This window comes from Podarcis filfolensis (assembly GCF_964270895.1).
Source record: "Podarcis filfolensis genome assembly, chromosome: 10".
NCBI lineage: Eukaryota > Metazoa > Chordata > Lepidosauria > Squamata > Lacertidae > Podarcis > Podarcis filfolensis.
This window is the reverse complement of record NC_139612.1, coordinates 6131341-6151191: the sequence shown is the minus strand read 5'-3', so window position 1 is coordinate 6151191 and position 19851 is coordinate 6131341. Positions and strand designations below refer to the sequence as shown.

Genomic DNA, 19851 nt, shown 5'->3' with positions numbered 1-19851 from the left:
ATGGCACTGCTGAAGGGGTTTGCCGGAGACTGGCACTCCTTACTCTCAACCTAAAATCCTTCAGTGATGCAAAAGCACCACTGAAGGCCAGGAGCTCCTTTAGTTTGCTCAGCTCTACTGCCAAACCACAAAAAGCTCCAGCAAGTCTACAATTGTGGGCAACTGAGAGATGCTGCTAATACTAGGCGTAGTGTAATCACGGAAGCAAATTGTTTCCAGCCTAGTTGAAAACCCAGCTGATAAGTTTCTAAAATTTTGTACCCTATAATTTCCATATATCTATTTCCAGCATAGGAGGAAAATACCCTACTGATTTAACAGGGGTCAAAGCAGCCTGGAGAGAGACTTAATACTGTGCTATGTTCCAGAATATAGTTGTTATTGGCAGATAGGGTTGGACTGCCCCAAGACAGAGTCAGCTGGCAATGTTCAGGCCACCTCACATTTCCTGGAGGCTGTAGGAGGCAAAGTGTTATCACAGCAATGCCTCTGCGGGCATATCTGCCAGACTGATTTGAACAGCTGGCATGATGGCTCTTCCAGCGGCACTAATCCAAAAATTAGAAAATCTATGTAGGGGAGTAGGAGTAACATTATGGAGTGTTCTGCCTATTCTTATCTACAAATTAAGCTTCGTTCAAAGCTTTGTTGTTGTTTAGTTGTGTCCGACTCTTCGTGACCTCATGGACCAGAGCACACCAGGCACTCCTGTCTTCCACTGCCACCCACAGTTTGGTCAACTCATGCTGGTAGCTTTGAGAACACTGTCCCACCATCTCGTCCTCTGTCGTCCCCTTCTCCTTGTGCCCTCAATCTTTCACAGCATCAGGGTCTTTTCCGGGGGGTCTTCTCTTCTCACGAGGTGGCCAAAGTATTGGAGCCTCAGCTTCACGATCTGTCCTTCCAGTGAGCACTCAGGGCTGATTTCCTTAAGAATGGATAGGTTTGATCTTCTTGCAGTCCACGGGACTCTCAAGAGTCTCCTCCAACACCATAATTCAAAAGCATCAATTCTTCAGCAATCAGCCTTCTTTATGGTCCAGCTCTCACTTCCATACATCACTACTGGGAAAACCATAGCTTTAACTATACAGAGCTTTAGTTCAAAGCTAGGAGGCCCTAAATGGCAATAATTCCAATATGTGGTCCATTTTATGTTTAACGGAAATATTTTTATTCAAGCCAAAAAGATGTATTATAATGTACAACCTGGGCTGCAATTTGTGCATACCCATGATATACACACATGATATATACACAATTCTGTAGCAAAATCCATTGTATATGTTAATAGCTGTTGATAGGATACCAGTCTTAGTCCAACTGACTAGACATTGCCCAATTAGTTCCACATATCCAGAGGGGATTTGGACTTGAGTTTTTTCCACTACCACCACAACCCCACATATACTATAAAGCAAACTGCTTTTAGAATACTGTGGAGTTTCAGAAGTACTTCATGAAATAGTACAGGGAACAGTTGTTGAAAAAGCCAATACTGAAAGTGACAATTATATTGATTTTGTTTGTTCCAAAGCAGCTACAATACAGTGTATTGCCAACTCTCAAAGAATATGAATTAAAGGATGGTTGTTACCAGTAAATATCAAGTCAAACATGCTTTCTAAAATAATAAAATAGGTTGGGATTGGGAAGTCCCAGCCATGAAAAAAATAAATTGTTAATACTCCCAGTATCTCCCAATTAGAACAGTGGTCTTTTTGTGTGTGAGAGGAAAAAATGTAATAATTACAATTTATCAGAAAACAATAATCAGATTTTCAACTAGTTTCTTGCCAACTTCTTGGAAATAGTTTCAATTTAAAAGGGAAGAAAGATAAGATAAGGAAACATGGCTCCAGATTTTCCCAGTCCCCAAGAGTTTCTAAGCTTACATTTCAGGAAAAGTCCAGAAACTGATATTTTGTGGAGCATGTTGCAGTTCTTCATATATTTTCTATAGTGATTAGTTATCTTTTCACAGCATGAATTAGAAATGCTGTGTTTAAATTAATAACATCTGAATGTACTTTCTCAAGGAGCATTCGCCCCCTGGGAATTGTTCAACATGACCTTCTGTCCTCTTGTGAACTGTTTCCTATGCCGAGATAGAAAATGGCACAAAAGCTGGCATCCAGTTCTTATACCATGTGAAAGATTATCTGTTACCTTTATTTAATAAATTTGCAATTTGGCAGTGGTGCTTACATTCCACTAGATTTGCATCATTCAGGCAGCCCAGAGAGAACAGAACCAAGAAAGAATGTGTTACCTAAGGCAAGTTATTTATGGAAGCAAACTAGCTATTGTTAATAGTCCATAAATTAGAAATGCATGCAACTGAGATATTTTGTATGCAGTGTGAATTCAGTACAGTAGAGCAAAGCTATATGGAAGTCTTTTAAGCTGGATATGTAGGCATCTTTGTGGGCATACTGTAGATATTCTTGAGCAATTGGTGGGGAAGCAGAGAGGCAGAAGTTAAAACGATGGGTATCACATATTTATTTGCTATATGTCATTTGAAAATAAGAACTGTGGAGTTTGTGCCTGAAATAAGTTTATATTTTTGTGTCTTCTCTAGCCTGTCCCCCACATTTATCATTCTAAATTTACTTCTTCCTCCCATGTCTAAAATAAATTCTAAAATTCAATGTTACTGGCTGCATTCAAGTAAGCTTCTACTTATGGCATTAAGCTTACTCTTCTTTCTGAGCTGTTTTTAAAATTTGGAGTCCTAGTATACTTATTTTAGTATTCATGTTGGCATTGTAAATAAGCCCACAGATGTTAGTAGCTGGCTAAGAGGCTAGTGTCCTGAATACCCATTCAGGCAGCAAAGGAGAGAAGGCACCCCCCTCCTCCTTTGTGGCCTGCATGGAAATACAACAGCAGCAACAACATCTTCTTCCAAGCTGATTGAAGGTATCAAGCCACCCCATTCCTTCTCCACATGCTTACTTAGTTTCCATGTTGGTTGCAGAAGAAGGGCTTGTTCTTCCTCCATGACCAATTCAGAAACTAAGTGAGCTGGCAGAGGAGAGAAAGTGCCACCTGTTGCTTATCTACATGCCCTGCTCACTTGCCAGCATGGAATTTCATTCACTCACTGGCAGTGACTTCCTGGTCACCTATGTCTATCAGTTGTTAAATATGAAGCTGACTTATAGACCTTCAAAAACGTGGAAGAATTGTATTGGTGCTGCCCGATCTAGAATTATTGAATTTAAAAATTGGTGCTGGGAGGAAAATGATCTATCTCTCAGCTGCAGTGATACTAAAGCTACAGTTCTAAGCACGCTTACTGAATATTCATATTATTATATCCTTTTTTATTCATTTACATCCTACCCTTCCTTCCAAAGAAGCCCAGGGCAGCAAACATACTAATCATATTAATCTTAAAACAGTTTTAAAACATTCTAAAAACAGTTTTAAAAGAGTTATATGCTAGTATTAAGAGCAATTTCACCTGGCAGCTCACTGGCAGCCAATGCAGTGCTTTCAGGACCAAGTGACACATGGTCCTATCAGCTGCCCTACTTACTTACTAGTCCTAGTAGCTGCTGCATCCTGTACTAATTGCTCTCTGGTGCTCTTCAAGGGCTGCTCCACATACAGCACATTACAGTAGTCCAGATGGGAGGGCAGCAGTGCATGGACAACTGAGGCCAGGCTATCCTGATCTAGGAACGGTCAAAGCTGGCAAATCAGCCTTAGCTGAGCATAAACGCTCTTAACCACAGAAGCCACTCCAGGATAAGTCAGAATCCAAGAGTCCTTCCAGACTACAAACCCGTTCCTTCCGAAGGAGTGCAACCCCTCCCAGGACATGTCATACACCTAATATCTGGGTATGGGAACCACCTATTCACAGCACTTACAGATTATCAGGTCTCAGCCTCAGTTGATTAGCCCCCATCCAGCCCTTCTCTGCCTCTAAACACTGGTCCAACACCTTCACAGCTTTCCATGGCTTTCCATTTGTTATTGGACTCCAGTCACATCAGCCCCAGTCAGCATCGCCAATGGGTGATGGGAGTTGTATTTCAGCAACATCTAAGGGCCACTGATTCCCCATGTAGCAACAAACGATGTCTTGCCATGATATTGGAAGGCAGGGAGAGTTTGGGGAGGAGGGGATCATGCAAGCCCAAGATCCACTCATTTAGCTCCAAACTATAATTTTGTGTTATAGCTGAATGAGCCTTTAGTGGGAAGAACATAGAAGGGCATTCTCTATAGCACCTATTTATTTAACATAGGCTTCATTTGAACTTTAAATTTTTATTAATTTTCCTAGGCTTCTTAACCAGAAATAGCATGGATTCATAAAGGCATTGCTATGTATAGGATTAACTTTCCAAAATTAATATTTAAATGGAAAAACACGTTTGACATGTACACACATACCCAGTATTTATGAAGCTGGGAAATGCTGTGAATCTGGAATCCGACATTTTCAGACAGACTGTTTTCTTATAGATTCTCGTGAAACAAATCTTCTTTTGTTCCAGATAATATATTTTGTAGTTTTCCTTTACTAGCTTGAAAATAATGTATAATAATTTTCTCATAATATAGGTGTTAATAATGATTTTCAATACTGGCATACAGTTCATGTTTTCTATTAAAAATGTTTTTAAAAATCAGCTCACAGTGGAAGGCTTCAGGAATATTGCTGACAGCTGCAGTGGTATCAAACACTTGATCATTAATGAAATGCCCACTCTATCAGACAGATGTATTCAGGTAAGAAACCAAAACGGTCATATATTTTTTTGTAAACATATATTCTGTTAATTTCCAGACATGAAAAATATGGCATTTTACAGCAAAACTAAAGAAAACTATTCTAGAAGTTAGCTTAGCTCTATCTTGGTTTTGTTCCCAGTCAGATTAAAAAACAATAGAAGCCACAATGGCTTTTTACTGGTGAAGTAACAGTGTTCTTCTGTTGGGATGGCCCCACAACTGAGCAGTCCCACAAGTGGCATATTATATTGGGACTCTGCACCTACCACCTGGAAAAGAATGAAGCATCTGAGGATCAGATTCCTCTTCCCTCCACTAGAATGCTGTATGCCATGTACTGCAGGCGATACAGTCTAATTTTCCTGCTGAAAGAAAGGAAAATTCCCATTCCCTTTTTTTGCCAGGCAGTAGATACCATGAGAGAGTTTACTCTTTGAAATCACTGTTCCACCCCTGCTTCATTTGGCTGGCAAGAAGATGTAAAAAAAGTGCTCCCCTTTACATAGGATGACTGCACTGCTTACTTCTTTTTTGGGAGCCTTGCATGAAATAAATGGATAAAGCTCTCTATCTCCATTTTCACTTTACACAGAGCCTCATGGGGATTACCGTATTGTTACAGGCCCCCTCAATCCTAACCAACCATGCACAGGATTGCGGGGGTCTTTGCCCTCAACCAGGGTCTGTGCTCCTTTGGGGCACTGAAGACACAGTGGAGGCTGTCATAGCTTTAAGAAATATGTTTTATTCACATATTTACACTTGAATTTAGATGGAGGATGTCAGGGAACTGCCATCGGGACTAGCGGAGGAGGCGAGGCTCCACAGCAATGCTGGAGAGGGGCCAAGCAGGGAGAGAGGCAGGTCTCCGGCTGGGGAAGAAAATCAGCGCAACACCAGGGATAGAGGGGGGCCGATGGGGAGAGCAGAGAGGGGGCTCCAGGACTCTACGCAGGAGACCAGAGAGGAGAGCACAGGTCCTCCGCTGCCCATACCCACCCTGCGCAGAAGACTTCCGCGCAGGGAAAGTAGGCGGCGACTTGGCGTCAAAGAACTTCTTTGCTGGAAGAGGTTTAAGAAACGCCCACTGACGGATTCTGCCAGCGACTGAACAGCCACGGAGTGGATGGCTGTCCAGCGAGAAATGGTTTAACCAGCCAACCTAGCCTAGAGCGGCGGCAACTTACGCACAAGCAACCCCTAAAGCCATTACAGAGGAGTCCAGATCTTACAGCATGGTCATCTCAAGAAGGGCTTATTCCCTGCACCAGTGCAGCACTGGAGTCCAAGGCATCTCTCCCAGCCTGCCTTCAGCCAGCCTGCCCAAGATGGACCTCTCTCTTTTTTCTCTCCCTTCTTCTCTCCAGTACACCTTGCTAAAGACACTCTTTTCCTGCCACCTGCCACACTAACCCATTCACTTTGGCAGTCTCTTTTTAGACTCTTCGTCTTAGATGGGCCATCAACCCCTTTTTTCATGATAGCGGCTTGGCTTATCCCTGGCTAGCTATTTGACGCTGCCTCAGCTTGTGATCCTAAACTGAATGCAACAGCCCTTGGTTTAGTTTTAATTAAGCAAACTTTGCTTCATGAATTTATAAGTTTGATCAAATTCTAGCTCTTTACTGAATCTTTCCCCCATACTCATAACAATATTATTTTACTTATTTTTATTTAGGAATGAATTTGGATAGCGATATTTGACATCTGAATGATATGAGATTATGATATATTGTATGAGTTCAATCCCCCAGTAATCCATAACAGCTAATAACCTATTACTGTACTGTACATATTTAATCAGAAGATGATTTCAGATGAATTTACCTACAATCCAATTTGAATCAGATTGTTAAGCACTCAGTAATGTAATATATATATAAAAAAACTAATGGGTGTGTCATTTTTATCAAACGTTTAACTTTATGCAGAGATATGTTTCGATTTTGCAGCAGTAGTCTAACAGTAGCTACTAAGAACAATATCAGAATTGATGTGCCATTTTTACTTCTTCAGTTATTAGTATTCAGTTGGATATGAGAGGATAGAAACTCCAGCATTTGTTATTATAAAATGTATATTTTCCACATAAAATACAATGCGTTTGAAACCTGTGTATTTTCTCTTAAAGGCTTTAGCTGAAAAATGCCATCAGATTGTGTCTGTTGAATTTAATGAATCCCCACATGTTTCTGATGCAGCTTTTAAAGCACTTGCTAAATGTAAACTTGTCAAGATGAAAATACAAGGTTAGTGATGACATAGTATAATAGTTCCTGCAAAATAGTTGTATGTGCTACCTTTTTACCATGGCATTGGCTCTTTGACATAGACGTGTGCATAAGTAGACATGCATTTTGTGACTGAAAAAGCTATTGACTTCAGGCCAAATGTAACCTAATTGTTGTTTTGTGATTTCAATAGGGAGTAATCAGATTACTGACCTAACTTTCAAACTCATAAGCAAATCCTGGCCTCATATGAAACACCTTTGTGTGTCTGACTGCCAGAAGATAACAGATTTGAGTCTCAAGATGATTGCACCGCTGCCTGATATTGTTGTACTGAAATTATCAGATTGCATAAGGTATTCCGTTACATTCAAATGACTGTGTGGGTTATTCATTTTAACAAAATTGCAAATTAGCAAAAAAATGTGTTAGCCTCCATGCCTGCAAATAAGCACACAGAACAGAGAAAAGGTCTGTGCCCCACTGTGACACCACAATATGCTAGACCAGGGGTTGGCAAGGTTTACCTTGCCTGGGCCAGTTCACTCCAGCGGAGATCCCTCCGTGGGCTGGATTGCGCCCGCGATTTCCGGCGTCTGCGCAGACACGATTTCCGGCACCACAAAAGCGAGTCCCCGCTCCGCACTGTGCCGGTTTAGCGCAGCATGCGGGGACTCACCGAGTGGGTGGCTCAGTTCGGGGGCGGCTCGTGGGTCGGTTAAACGACCCCCATGGGCCGCTTGTGGCCCACGGGCCTTAGGTGCCTACCCCTGTGCTAGACCAACCAGCACATTATATTTGTAGAACAGGACATCAACAGCTTCCTTCCCCAGATGTAGTGCAGCAACAGTGATAAAATGTAGACTGATGACATGGCAGAGACAACAAGATTGGGGGTGGTGTGGGCAAGTGTCTACCACTTAAATGCATTACAGGGCCACTCTAGTAAAAGCATCATAAAGCCACCATTTGCGTGAGACCACAAGAACCACTTATTCTTGTGTAGTCCTACTGAAGTTAGTGGACTACTGTTCAGTAAATTATTTCAATTTAGTGGGTGACATTCCATACATGGGACACGGGTGGTGCTGTGGGTTAAACCACAGAGCCTAGGACTTGCCGATCAGAAGGTCGGCGGTTCGAATTCCCGCGACGGGGTGAGCTCCCGTTGCTCGGTCCCTGCTCCTGCCAACCTAGCAGTTCGAAAGCACATCAAAGTGCAAGTAGATAAATAGGTACCACTCCGGTGGGAAGGTAAATGGCATTTCCATGTGCTGCTCTGGTTCACCACAAGCGGCTTAGTCATGCTGGCCACATGACCCGGAAGCTGTACGCCAGCTCCCTTGGCCAATAAAGCGAGATGAGCGCCGCAACCCCAGAGTCGGCCACGACTGGACCTAATGGTCAGGGGTCCCTTTACCTTTACCTTATTCCATACATACCATCCTTGTGTTTGCAATAGAAATCTACTTGTGTAGTGGAATTTTGGGATTCTCTTCTCTCTTTCAGTCTCCTGTGTGCTTCTGACCATATGGAGTTGAGGGACTGTGGGAGGCAGTGGGGAGGAAATGGAAGTCCTGTTGAATGAACAGATTACTGCTCGCGCTGTCTTGACTCTCACCCACAGTGAGAGTCATAGGTGTCAACTCCCCGGAGCCTAGGTGCTTGAGCACCCACAACTTTTGGTGCCAGGGCCATGCAAGCTGCATGGCACCCACGGCCCCGGGCACCCATGGTCATGGAGCCAAGTTGGCACTCCTGGTGAGAGTCAAGTTTTGGAAGTAAGTCCAATTCATTTTAATGAGACTTCCTTCTCAGAGAACATTGCCATTTAGCTACCAGATGGAAACAGGTTTCCAACAATCTCATTGTTTAGCTTGTAGTTCTGAAAAAACTAGCATTGTAGTACCCACTTTTGTAATAGTTGCAGAGACAAATATTGACTGCTGTATAGTTTAGTTATAGATGATATTGCATTCAGATGCTAGTTTTTAGGGCATTATTAGAATTGTGACATATATCAGATAACTTATTTTCTATTTGTTTTAGAGTCAGTGATGGAGGACTAAAAGCATTTACTGATGGTGCTTCAGGCTCAAATATACGAGAACTCAGCTTGGCCAATTGTTCCTATATCACTGACAGTGCTATCACAAAAATAGCCCACAGGTACCATAATGCTATATATATTATTTGTTTGGTGAAACATAACAGATATGTTTCAGGAATGTTGCTTCAAAATTCTTGTTAAAATCAATCTTGTTTCTGATATCTAGCTTAGGAAAAGATGTTGTGCATAGTACATACAGCAAAGAGAGTTGTTGTGACTAAGCCTGTTGAAATCAATGGAATTCCCAGCTCAGTTGTAGTGTTTTAGGAGTCATTTCAATGGAGCTTCTTAAGAACTGTTCATAGAATTTAGGTTGGAATCCAATAATCACCTGTGAATAAGCCCCATTGAACTCAGCGAATCTTACTTCTGAATAGACAAGCACAGGACTATAAATAATTTAACCGTGAATCACATACCCATAAATGTCTCAGCTATTTTTTTCTGTTTTGTCACTTTTTGCAAAACTGACAATTTAAAAATGATTCATAGGATTCAATGTTCAAAATTTCTGATATTCTACAAGTGTTTAGAAAATTATTTTTCTTCCCTAATACCTGTAGACAATTTTATTTATTGCTGGTTTTAATATGGATGTGTGTGTGTGTATCTATATTTATGCATAATTTGTTTTTCGTTATAATTATCAGATAATCAAAACATAGCAGTTTTGTTTTGGGGATCCAAAAGGCCATATAAGTTCTATGTATCAAATAGGCTTTGGGCTTATGTTATTTGAGTATACATGGCAAACTACTTTTGAAACTCTGAGAACGTCTCAAAACAGTTGAAAGGGCAGGTGGGGTGGGAGTGGGGGTTGTTACTCAAAGGGAAAAGGGAAAAATTCCACTGGGTATATGCAAGTCCCAGGCATACCTGAAGTTGCTTTTTTACAATCAGTGTCTGTGTTCTAGTACCTAATAATAATGACAATTTCCATTTAATGAAAAAGGATCTACTTACTGGTCTCCTTTGGCTAATTTGTTCATGCGAATGTTCCATATTTTATTCTGAAGCTGAGAATGCCTGACATGAACAAAACTGTCAAAAGGAAATGAGAAAAGCTTGAAAAAACATTTTACATGTTTTTAAAATACTGAACAGGAATAGTGAGGCAGGCTACAATACAGCCTAACACTGAAGTGCCCAATAACTAATTTAAAACAATATTTCTAGGATGGTCTTAGTTAGTATCTTAGGTATCCTGTTTTGTGAGCAGGTAAATGAACATTTTTATTGTAATTTTGGAAGTGTCCTATGAAAACCTAAGCCAAAAGATGCACAGGTATGGCATAATAAGAAAAGAAATAACAAGATCTATTGTTTTTTAAGGTGCCACAATCTGATTTATCTGAATCTGCGTTATTGTCAATCTGTGACTGATGCTGGAATTGATGCTTTAACACAGATCTCCTCACTTGCATATCTTAATATTTCTGGAATTAATGTCACAGACCAGGTAAAAATGAAAGCACAAAGGCATGGCAATGTGTTCCTGTATGCTCTTAGTATTGCTGTGCCAGCAATTTCTGTGAGTCACAGTGATATTTTCTGTATTATTCTCAATTCCTTTTCTTAATTCTTAACATCCTCTTTGCCTTTTGGTCACTGTAGCACATTGGAAGGAACAAGAAATAGAACAGCATTCAAAAATACCTCAAGATAATAATATGAGCTAAATAGGATAAACTGTAAAGTTTGTGGATTGGGTTATTGAAACATGAGATAACTGGGAAAATTGTTTTTTATTAATCTAATAATGTCCATGCTAAGGTTCTTCAGTTAACACAACCAATCTTTCTTACATGTTCACTGTTGACTTATAAAGGTTTGAGACCAAGTATACACAGCAGTAGCAAAACAGAGTCTTTTTGGAGTGCAAGGCGTGGAAGATCATGGACCTAAGACTAGTTCATGACTTACAGTATTGAAATATTGATATCTGTTACCCCAGAGGCTTAATACAGCCATTTTAAAGCTTATAAGTGTTCGAGAAACTATTGAAAGTACAGATAGCAGCATATGGCGACAAGGAAGTACAGTCAATGGCTAAACTAGATGTGATGTTAATTGTATGAATGCAACAATGTGAACATATTTTAAAATATAGATTACAGTCATGCGGTGTCCTGAGTAGCATTGGGACTGTAGGAGGTAGGTGTTTTCTCCTTCTCCTGTGAAACACCCTCCCTTTCGAAATTGCTATTTGCATTCAGAGGGGAGTTTATTTTTGGTTACTGTCCTCCCCACCACCTGAGGGTCTGATGTACACCAGGCTGTTTACATTTAAAAACCCTTATATGTTAACTGGATATATGGGAAACCATGTTCAATTGTCTTAACAAAGTTGATAAAATGATACCATGTCGTATAGAAGGGGTAAGTCCAGGGGCGTAGCTAGATGCTCTGGTACCCTTTTATGAAATGGCTACTTTGTCCATAAGCGTGATGCCCCATACTTGCAAAATCCAGGCTTCAAAAAGATTTGCATTTAAAGTTTTCTCCCCCCCCCACTTTTGCAATCACAGATTTAGTTGCAGTTAATAAATGGAGGGTGTGATTCATTCTAGTGTTATGTGCAAACCAGCACTTGTGATTGGTCTCTTCCCAGACAAACCTTGAGCAGTGAGCCAAGAACAAATCTGTTCAATCATAGTAAGCCATAAACCATTCCTTATTGTGATGTATGAACCAGCTCAATGAAGCACTTTATCTGTATCTATCTATCATCTATCTATCTATCTATCTATCTATCTATCTATCTATCTATCTATCTATCATCTTCTGTGTTTTTAGAACAAGTCTGTTTTACTTTTAAAATGTAAATTCAGCCATTTCTGTTAGTTTTCTCTTTCCCTTGTGGAAGATGGAAAGCTGTATTGCATTTAGGGTGTCTTTTTATACCTGTCGTGCAAAGGTCATGTAAGCTCTATTCTAACATTCTTGTGCCTTAAGTTTTTCATTAAAATGGATGTAAGGATGTTTGATCTTTCTAGTGGCAAGCATGCTTCAGTTCAGAAAGATATCGTCCTGAGGGCTCTGGGAGCATAAACATCTAAAAATAAGTTTTGGAAAAAAATACATCCTACATACTAATAACTTTCTAGCATACTTTGTTGGCTTAAACAAGAAACAGTGTTTATAATTTGAATAATATCCAACATATGAGATACTAAAGATAAGAAATATTCTTGCTATGTGGAAATTAATATTTTGCCGTGACCCTTTTTCTTGAAAAAATAACTGTACTACATTTATTCAGTGTTTGCTGCACTTTTATTTTGGCTTATAATCAAAGACACAGTGAAATACAATAACTGATACATTACTAAAAGCAAAGGGCTCAGAGTGGATGTGATTGTTGTAATTGTTACAGTGGAGGTTGTATATTTTAACACAATCATATCACAATATTGTTTGCCTTTGGAAAAATTAATTATCCAGCCGTATTCAAAATCTACCCTTTCCTTAATCATTTTCAACTGGCTAGTCTTCCAACACTGCTGACCTTTTTCTTTTTCATATGTCTTTTTAAAAATTCTTAACAATATACAGTATTTAGGAACACACTTGTCAAGATGGCCCTGCCAAAGGTCCCAAGGATTCTCAGACTCTCTTATCTTCAGAGGCACCCTGATAGGACCCTTGCTTGGAAAGTTTGGTTGCCCTATTTCATCACAGGATCTCTTTATATTTATATTACACATTCTCCAGTGGACAGTAGGACATCCCCAAATGGAATATTAAGTTCCTCCCGTTTTGCAAGGCAGGAAAACGTCACCACTCCAATGGAATCTGTTTGCCCCCTCCCTTGGAGTGACAGTTCATTTTTCCTGCCTAGTTTGACATAGTATTACATTAGCCCAGCTCTTGCGATCTGCATTCTAGCCAATAATTTCATTAATTTCCCTCTATCATATTTTCAATTACCTTTGTGCACTGTGTGACTGCTGAAGTGATTGCCTGAGAGTGTCATTTTAATTATTTACTTCAAACCAATTATTTGGAGTGTGTGTGAAACTATACATTTTCTTCCTGACTGTGGCTTTAATTTCCTTTCTGAGTTGAGAGAAATCGTAGTGGTCAGTATTTTTAACCTGAATGCCCTATCTTTAGGCATCTAAACTTGTACTGATGTATCAGAACATAGGGATTGACGTCCAGATGTACTGAACACGTAAGCTTTCCTTTGATCTTATATCCTGTGAAAAACTGAGCTGCTAATTTTAATGAAGCACAACATCTGAATCAAATTTGGAGACTCATTGTTGCCCAAGGCAATAAAGTAAAGATATGTAATACAAATAAGGGGACTCACATAGCCTTGTGGGACATATTTTGGAGAAGAAAAGCCTAAGGAGTAAACCCTACACAAATTTGGAGTAGAGTCCCTCAGATGGTTGTATGCGTCCTTGTCCCCCTTCTTCTGGCAACTCCTGCAGCCAAGCTGCTGCCAAATGTATTGCTCTGCTTTCCTTTGGACCACATCAATGAGGCAGGGTGTGTGTCTTGTCATCTGGGCATCCCAGAACCTCCATATACACTGCCCAGGCTTGCACCCCAGGGTGCTGCTAATGCACCCTGGAGGCGCACTCCATTGTCTCTCAAGACAAATGGATGCCACATGCCAGTCATTTCATTTATGTTTTCTAATTTAAAAGGCAGGACCAAGCTTGTTCTTTTGGTTAAAGAACAAATACCATATTGACTTTTAAATCACCTGAAGACTGGCTATTGAAAAGCACATAAAACACAGTAGAATCATAGAATCATAGAATCATAGAGTTGGAAGAGACCACAAGGGCCATCGAGTCCAACCCCCTGCCAAGCAGGAAACACCATCAGAGCACTCCTGACATATGGTTGTCAAGCCTCTGCTTAAAGACCTCCAAAGAAGGAGACTGTCGAACAGCTCTTACTGTCAGGAAGTTCTTCCTAATGTTTAGGTGGAATCTTCTTTCTTGTAGTTTGGATCCATTGCTCCGTGTCCGCTTCTCTGGAGCAGCAGAAAACAACCTTTCTCCCTCCTCTATGTGACATCCTTTTATATATTTGAACATGGCTATCATATCACCCCTTAACCTCCTCTTCTCCAGGCTAAACATGCCCAGCTCCCTTAGCCGTTCCTCATAAGGCATCGTTTCCAGGCCTTTGACCATTTTGGTTGCCCTCCTCTGGACACGTTCCAGTTTGTCAGTGTCATTCTTGAACTGTGGTGCCCAGAACTGGACACAGTACTCCAGGTGAGGTCTGACCAGAGCAGAATACAGTGGCACTATGACTTCCCTTGATTTAGATGCTATACTCCTATTGATGCAGCCCAGAATTGCATTGGCTTTTTTAGCTGCCGCGTCACACTGTTGGCTCATGTCAAGTTTGTGGTCAATCAAGACTCCTAGATCCTTTTCACATGTAGTGCTCTCAAGCCAGGTGTCACCCATCTTGTATTTGTGCCTCTCATTTTTTTTGCCCAAGTGCAATACTTTACATTTCTCCCTGTTAAAATTAATCTTGTTTGTTTGGGCCCAGTTCTCTAATCTGTCAAGGTCGTTTTGAAGTGTGATCCTGTCCTCTGGGGTGTTAGCCACCCCTCCCTTAAACAAAGTGTAATGTTTGAGGAGGAGTAATATTCAGTAATATTCAGGACATGCATTAGAAGCATGTCCCTAATGTCATTTGTGGCCTGCTGGAGGGTATGCTTATCTCAAACATACAGTAAACCTAACTGTAAGGGTGGCTGAGTTTTTATCAATAGTATCTCTTAGAGTGGTGAATGGCACTATTTAGCAGGAAGAAACTCGAATGAAAATCCTCGCTATTACATATATTTACGTGGCTGTTTATTTGTATAGATTTTAAAATTTTATATATGGATGTTTTATGATGGCCTATATTTGTAATGCCTAATAAAGGTTTGGCAAAGTGGAAGTAAACAGTAAACCAGTACAGATTTGGCATTGGCCTTTTTAGTGGAGAATGCATAAATTCTTTTACTCTCTCTACACTCCCAAATGGTGAAAACTGCCATAACTGAAAGTCCAAGGATTCCTTTGACATAAGGCTATTTGCCCTGTATCCCAAATGATTTAGTCAAGGTTTAATTGTTATGTATTCTACAGAAGTTGGTAGTAAGTGGGGAGTCCTTATCCAGTGTGTGTGTGTGTGTGTGTTTATGGATTGAATTATGAAAATAGGCTGTTTCCTTCTGTTTTTTCATTCATACTTTGTTTCCTTCAAACATGAAAAGCTGTCAAAAGACCTTTTATTATGCAGTAAAATTTTACACATATACCATGAACATGTCCTACTTTTTCCACATAATAATGTTATTAACATGCACTACATTTTGTTCTTTCAGCTAACCATTTCATGAGCATTTTCACAACACGTTTTTCTCTCTTGGTTGGATTCAAGGAATTAGTACAAAAGCAATACGCTTGCTTATTTACAGATGTGAGTGGGTGTTTACAGATATACTTGGAATTCACAATTTAACTCGCTGATAATGCAGTAGCTTCCTCTCTGTTGAAGATAAGTGTCACAGAAATTGTAGCAGGAGTTCAGAGACATAGGCGTCCCTTGAAAAACCCACTTTTTCCCTTTACAAACCAGCGCCTTTCCCTTCTACGAGAAGTGAGGCTACAGGGAACCAGACAGAGGGCCTGTGGAACGCCCTCCCATCAGATGTCAAAGAGATAAACAACTACCTGACATTCAGAAGACATCTTAAGGCAGCCCTGTTCAGGGAAGTTTTTAATATGTAACGCTGTATTGTTTTTAACACTTGATTGGAAGCCCAGAGTGGCTGGGGAAACTCAGCCAGATGGGCGGGGTATAAATAATAAATTATTATTATTATTATTATTATTATTATTATTATTATTATTATTATTCTACAGCAACCTCTTCCTTGCAATAGTGAGCGCCTTGCAGAGCCATGCAGAGACCTAATTCAGTGCCTCCCATCAGGCCCACGCCAGGCTGATTAATGCGTTCTGCTGTAAATTGAGGGCATGCACCATACACGTGTCTTACACGCACACTGCCTGGAAAGGATAACTTCATAACTATGTTTTGTGAATGGAAAACCATGTTTTATGAATGAAACTCATGTCAAATGATACAGTGAACCAGAAGGTGGGCTGGAGAGTAGTGTTTTGCTCATATTTCACCCCAGCAGCCACCTCCGAAGTCAGTAGACAGGAAAGTTGGAAACTACTCAACGGACTATGAATGTGTCAGGGGGTTGCTTGTCAGTAGAAGACAGGAACTGCCAAGCAGCGGAATTGGAGCAAGACCAAGAAGAATATATCTGGGAGGGAGGAGACGGGTAGTTAAAATGGCTGGAGAGGTAAATAAAATGTGTATGAATATGAATGGTGGTTTGAGGCAGGCGATTCACAAAGTATCATGCTTGACAAGTTTGGGAACTATGTAACCACTCACAGAGGCGTAGCAAGGTCAGGTGGTACCCATTACGGATTTTTTTTGTCAACCCCCCCAATTTGAAATTACTAAAAGAAGTAAAAATAAGATACTTACAGTTGCAAGTGTCATTTTCTGGTTTATTTACTTAACATTGTGAGCGTAAGCACTTAAAACCCCTGCAGACTCCATGACGTAAATATCAGCCAGAAACAAATTTTTTCTAACCCACCACCCCATTGCTCTGTTCACTGGCCTGATGGTAGAACTTGAACCTTGCACACTATTTTGCAATAGGTAGGCCTAATAACGGAATTGCCCTAATAAGGATGTATGTTTTCCTTATGATTCGGTGCAGCTCCCTTTACTTTTACAATGCCTTTTAAAACAGGTGGCTAATCTGTGTCCCTCCAGGTGTTGCTGGACTGCAACTCCCATCATTCCTATTGGCCATACTAGCTGGGACCAGTGGGGGACGTAGTCCAGCAACATCTGGAGGGACACAGACTAGCCCCCCCAGCCCTCTGTTTTAAAGCTGACCGTGTAATGCACCATATCAGAAGCACAAATCCCTTTCAAGGGGCCATTTTCCTCTCATCCTCCTTGTGTTTTTTCTGAGCAACTCTGCAACTCAAACGTTTGCTCATTCTTTTGAGACATTTGAGTTAGTCCTAATAAAGTATTGTTCAACTTCAACTATTGGGCTGTTGTTGTTGTTTTAATTAAACGGACCATTTCAAAAAGAAACGGATGTTCTTAGGCTGCAGTTCTACACCTTCTTTCCTGGGATGAATTCCCATGGGACTCAGTGCAGCTTACTTCTAAGTAGACATGGAAAGGAGGGCACAGTTGTTTAAGCAACAAATTTCATGCTAACGTGAATATATTCTTATATTAATTCTCTTCTGAAATGTTGATGTATGGATCTTAACTTATGTTTCTTTGGGGTGTTAGGAGGTACTGGTGTATCTCTTGGCTGAATCAAACTGAGAACGCATCATCCAGCTTCTATGTTTGAAAGACATGTTTGTTTATTATTTTTATTATTAGTTGCTGAATACCTGGCACACATGGACCGCAATAATCATATGGACATAGAAAAGTGGGGGGGGGGGGACATCTTGGTAGCTTTTTTGTAAATATCCCTGCTAGGTAAGAATAGCCTTGCCTGATCAAACCAAAGGGTCCTGTTCTCCCCCTCTTGTCCGTCTCCAGCTAAGGCAGGGAAAGTGGCGGAGTTAGCTGCATGGGTGCCCAGAGCCCATTCTGTGCACTCGGGGGGGGGGGCTGCACAGGGGGGCAACACGATCCACTGCTGCGGCAGGGTGATCCACTGCGCGTGAAGGTGGTGCGATCTGCCGCTCACAGGGACAGCTGGGTGAGCCCCCCGCGGTGTGCCTTTTTGTCACCCCCCCTCAGGGAAGACACCCAGGGCGGTCCGCCCCCACGGCCCCCCCCCTACGCCCCTGACCACACACACTCTGGTTTTGCTGAACAACTCCTATGGTGTTTTGTGATGTTTTCATTACATTTTGTTTCAACTGGGGCAGTTATAGCAGACTAGGATTATGCAGATTGTGGAGGGAAGGACATACAAACAAGCGAGTGCACAAATCCATGGCTTGTTCCTAAGTTTCCAACTATGTTTTGTTTTGGTAAAAGAACGCACGTTTGAAAAGGTAATGGGGGGGGGGGACCTACAGCACTGAATAACATCAAAGCAAAATAAATACATTATGTAGTATAACAGGTTTTTTACATACGTGTGCCAATAAACTAATATTTGTCTAAAACATTTTTAGGCTTTGGATGCTCTTGGCAAACTCTGGAAAATAAAGGAGATTATTATATCAGAATGCAGGCTGTTAACTGATACAGGAATTAAGGTAAAATAAGATCCTATGTTATGTATGTTACAAGCATCAGTACATGTATGTCACTCTTGAACACGTCTGATTTACAATGCAATAGTAAATATGCTGAGGTTTTTTTCTTAAAACTGTTGAAACATGTTGCCATTAGGAAAATGTACTCAAGCCATGGCTGGCTTCCTTTACATGCCAGCATGGGCTGTTTAATTGTCCTTTCAGCTCCAGACCATTATGACCTTTTTATTTTACAACACTTTTTTATATTGCACATTATTGTGTGCTACTTTTATGATTTTTATAGCTTTTAGCTTATGATATATTGTGTATTTACATTTTCATTGTTTTATTCTTTTTGTAAACTGCCCTGGAAATATAATTGAAGGGCTGTAAAACCACTTTACATAAATAAATAGTGGCTTGCGTTGAGTGTTCCAGGAAATTTAAGGATGAGTTGAGATTTGAATTGGCGGTTTCAGTTTCTTAGCTCATATTGTTAACCACTGCACTGCTCCCGCTCTGAACTCCTGAGCCTTATAGATGCAAATGTGCGCAAGTGACTGAGAGTTTTGGAATGTGGAAAGAGATAATATTCACCCCAGGAAGGGAGATTTAACTAGAACATTTTAAGAAGTGAAAAATGTCTCTGCACAGCAACCAATGGCAGTTTTGCCTTTACTTTTTAGCAGGGTTTATTTAAAACAGGATGTGTTTTTGGCAGTGGCTGCTATGCAGCCCCCATGGGATTCTGATAAGATGGCTGAGACAGAAAACAGATTGTGGATAGAAAATTGCAGCTTTGCAATAAAAATGGTGTCCCATCCTTTGTGTCTGGTGTATGCTAAAAAGAGAGAGAAAGGACTGAGGACAGATTCCTGGGGGGAACTCAGCAGAAGGAAGCTGAAACAACCATCACGAAGGAATGAAGTAACTATTTCAAGAACAGGAGGAAATCTTAAACACCTATAATGTTAGTAGTTGAGGAGAAAGACTTGTGCAAACATAGAAAGAGACACTTTGGTGAATTAATCTAGCAAAATATTAACCCTGCATTAGCAATAACATGGTTTCACTACAAACTTATACAGTTGTTATATTTTTTAATCTATATTCTGAAAAATGCCCAAAAATCCTGCACAGAAATCACAGTGATCATCACATTTTATCAAGTAACGACTATGAAAATAATGACTATGCTATCCTATGAATTAGTACCTTTCCGTCATGAAATTCGAGCATCCATCAATCTATTGTCATATATATGTATCATTCATTATCTACAGCCACACAGAGCTGGTTTGAATTTTGCTGCTCTGTATGGATGCGATAATGCACAAGCACACATTTGACAGAATAATTTATTCTTTGGAGAATAGTTATGAATGGAGTTTCCAGTGTGCCTCCATGTTCCTAGTTTATTGTAATGTAAAGAGCAACTGTGTTAGAAGTACAGATATCCTGT

At 40.5% G+C, this 19851-nt stretch overlaps 1 protein-coding gene across 2 annotated transcripts in view; it reads left to right on the top strand.

Moving 5' to 3' along the window:
• Nucleotides 1-19851, top strand: part of FBXL13 (F-box and leucine rich repeat protein 13) — a 64318-nt gene that overhangs the window by 40361 nt on the left and 4106 nt on the right. For both annotated transcript variants that reach the window (XM_083575051.1, XM_083575052.1), the window contains exons 14-19: nt 4654-4752; nt 6887-7004; nt 7180-7342; nt 9036-9155; nt 10429-10555; nt 18324-18407. In XM_083575051.1, coding sequence (XP_083431177.1) covers nt 4654-4752; nt 6887-7004; nt 7180-7342; nt 9036-9155; nt 10429-10555; nt 18324-18407 — 711 coding nt within the window. The remainder of the gene's footprint in view (nt 1-4653; nt 4753-6886; nt 7005-7179; nt 7343-9035; nt 9156-10428; nt 10556-18323; nt 18408-19851) is intronic.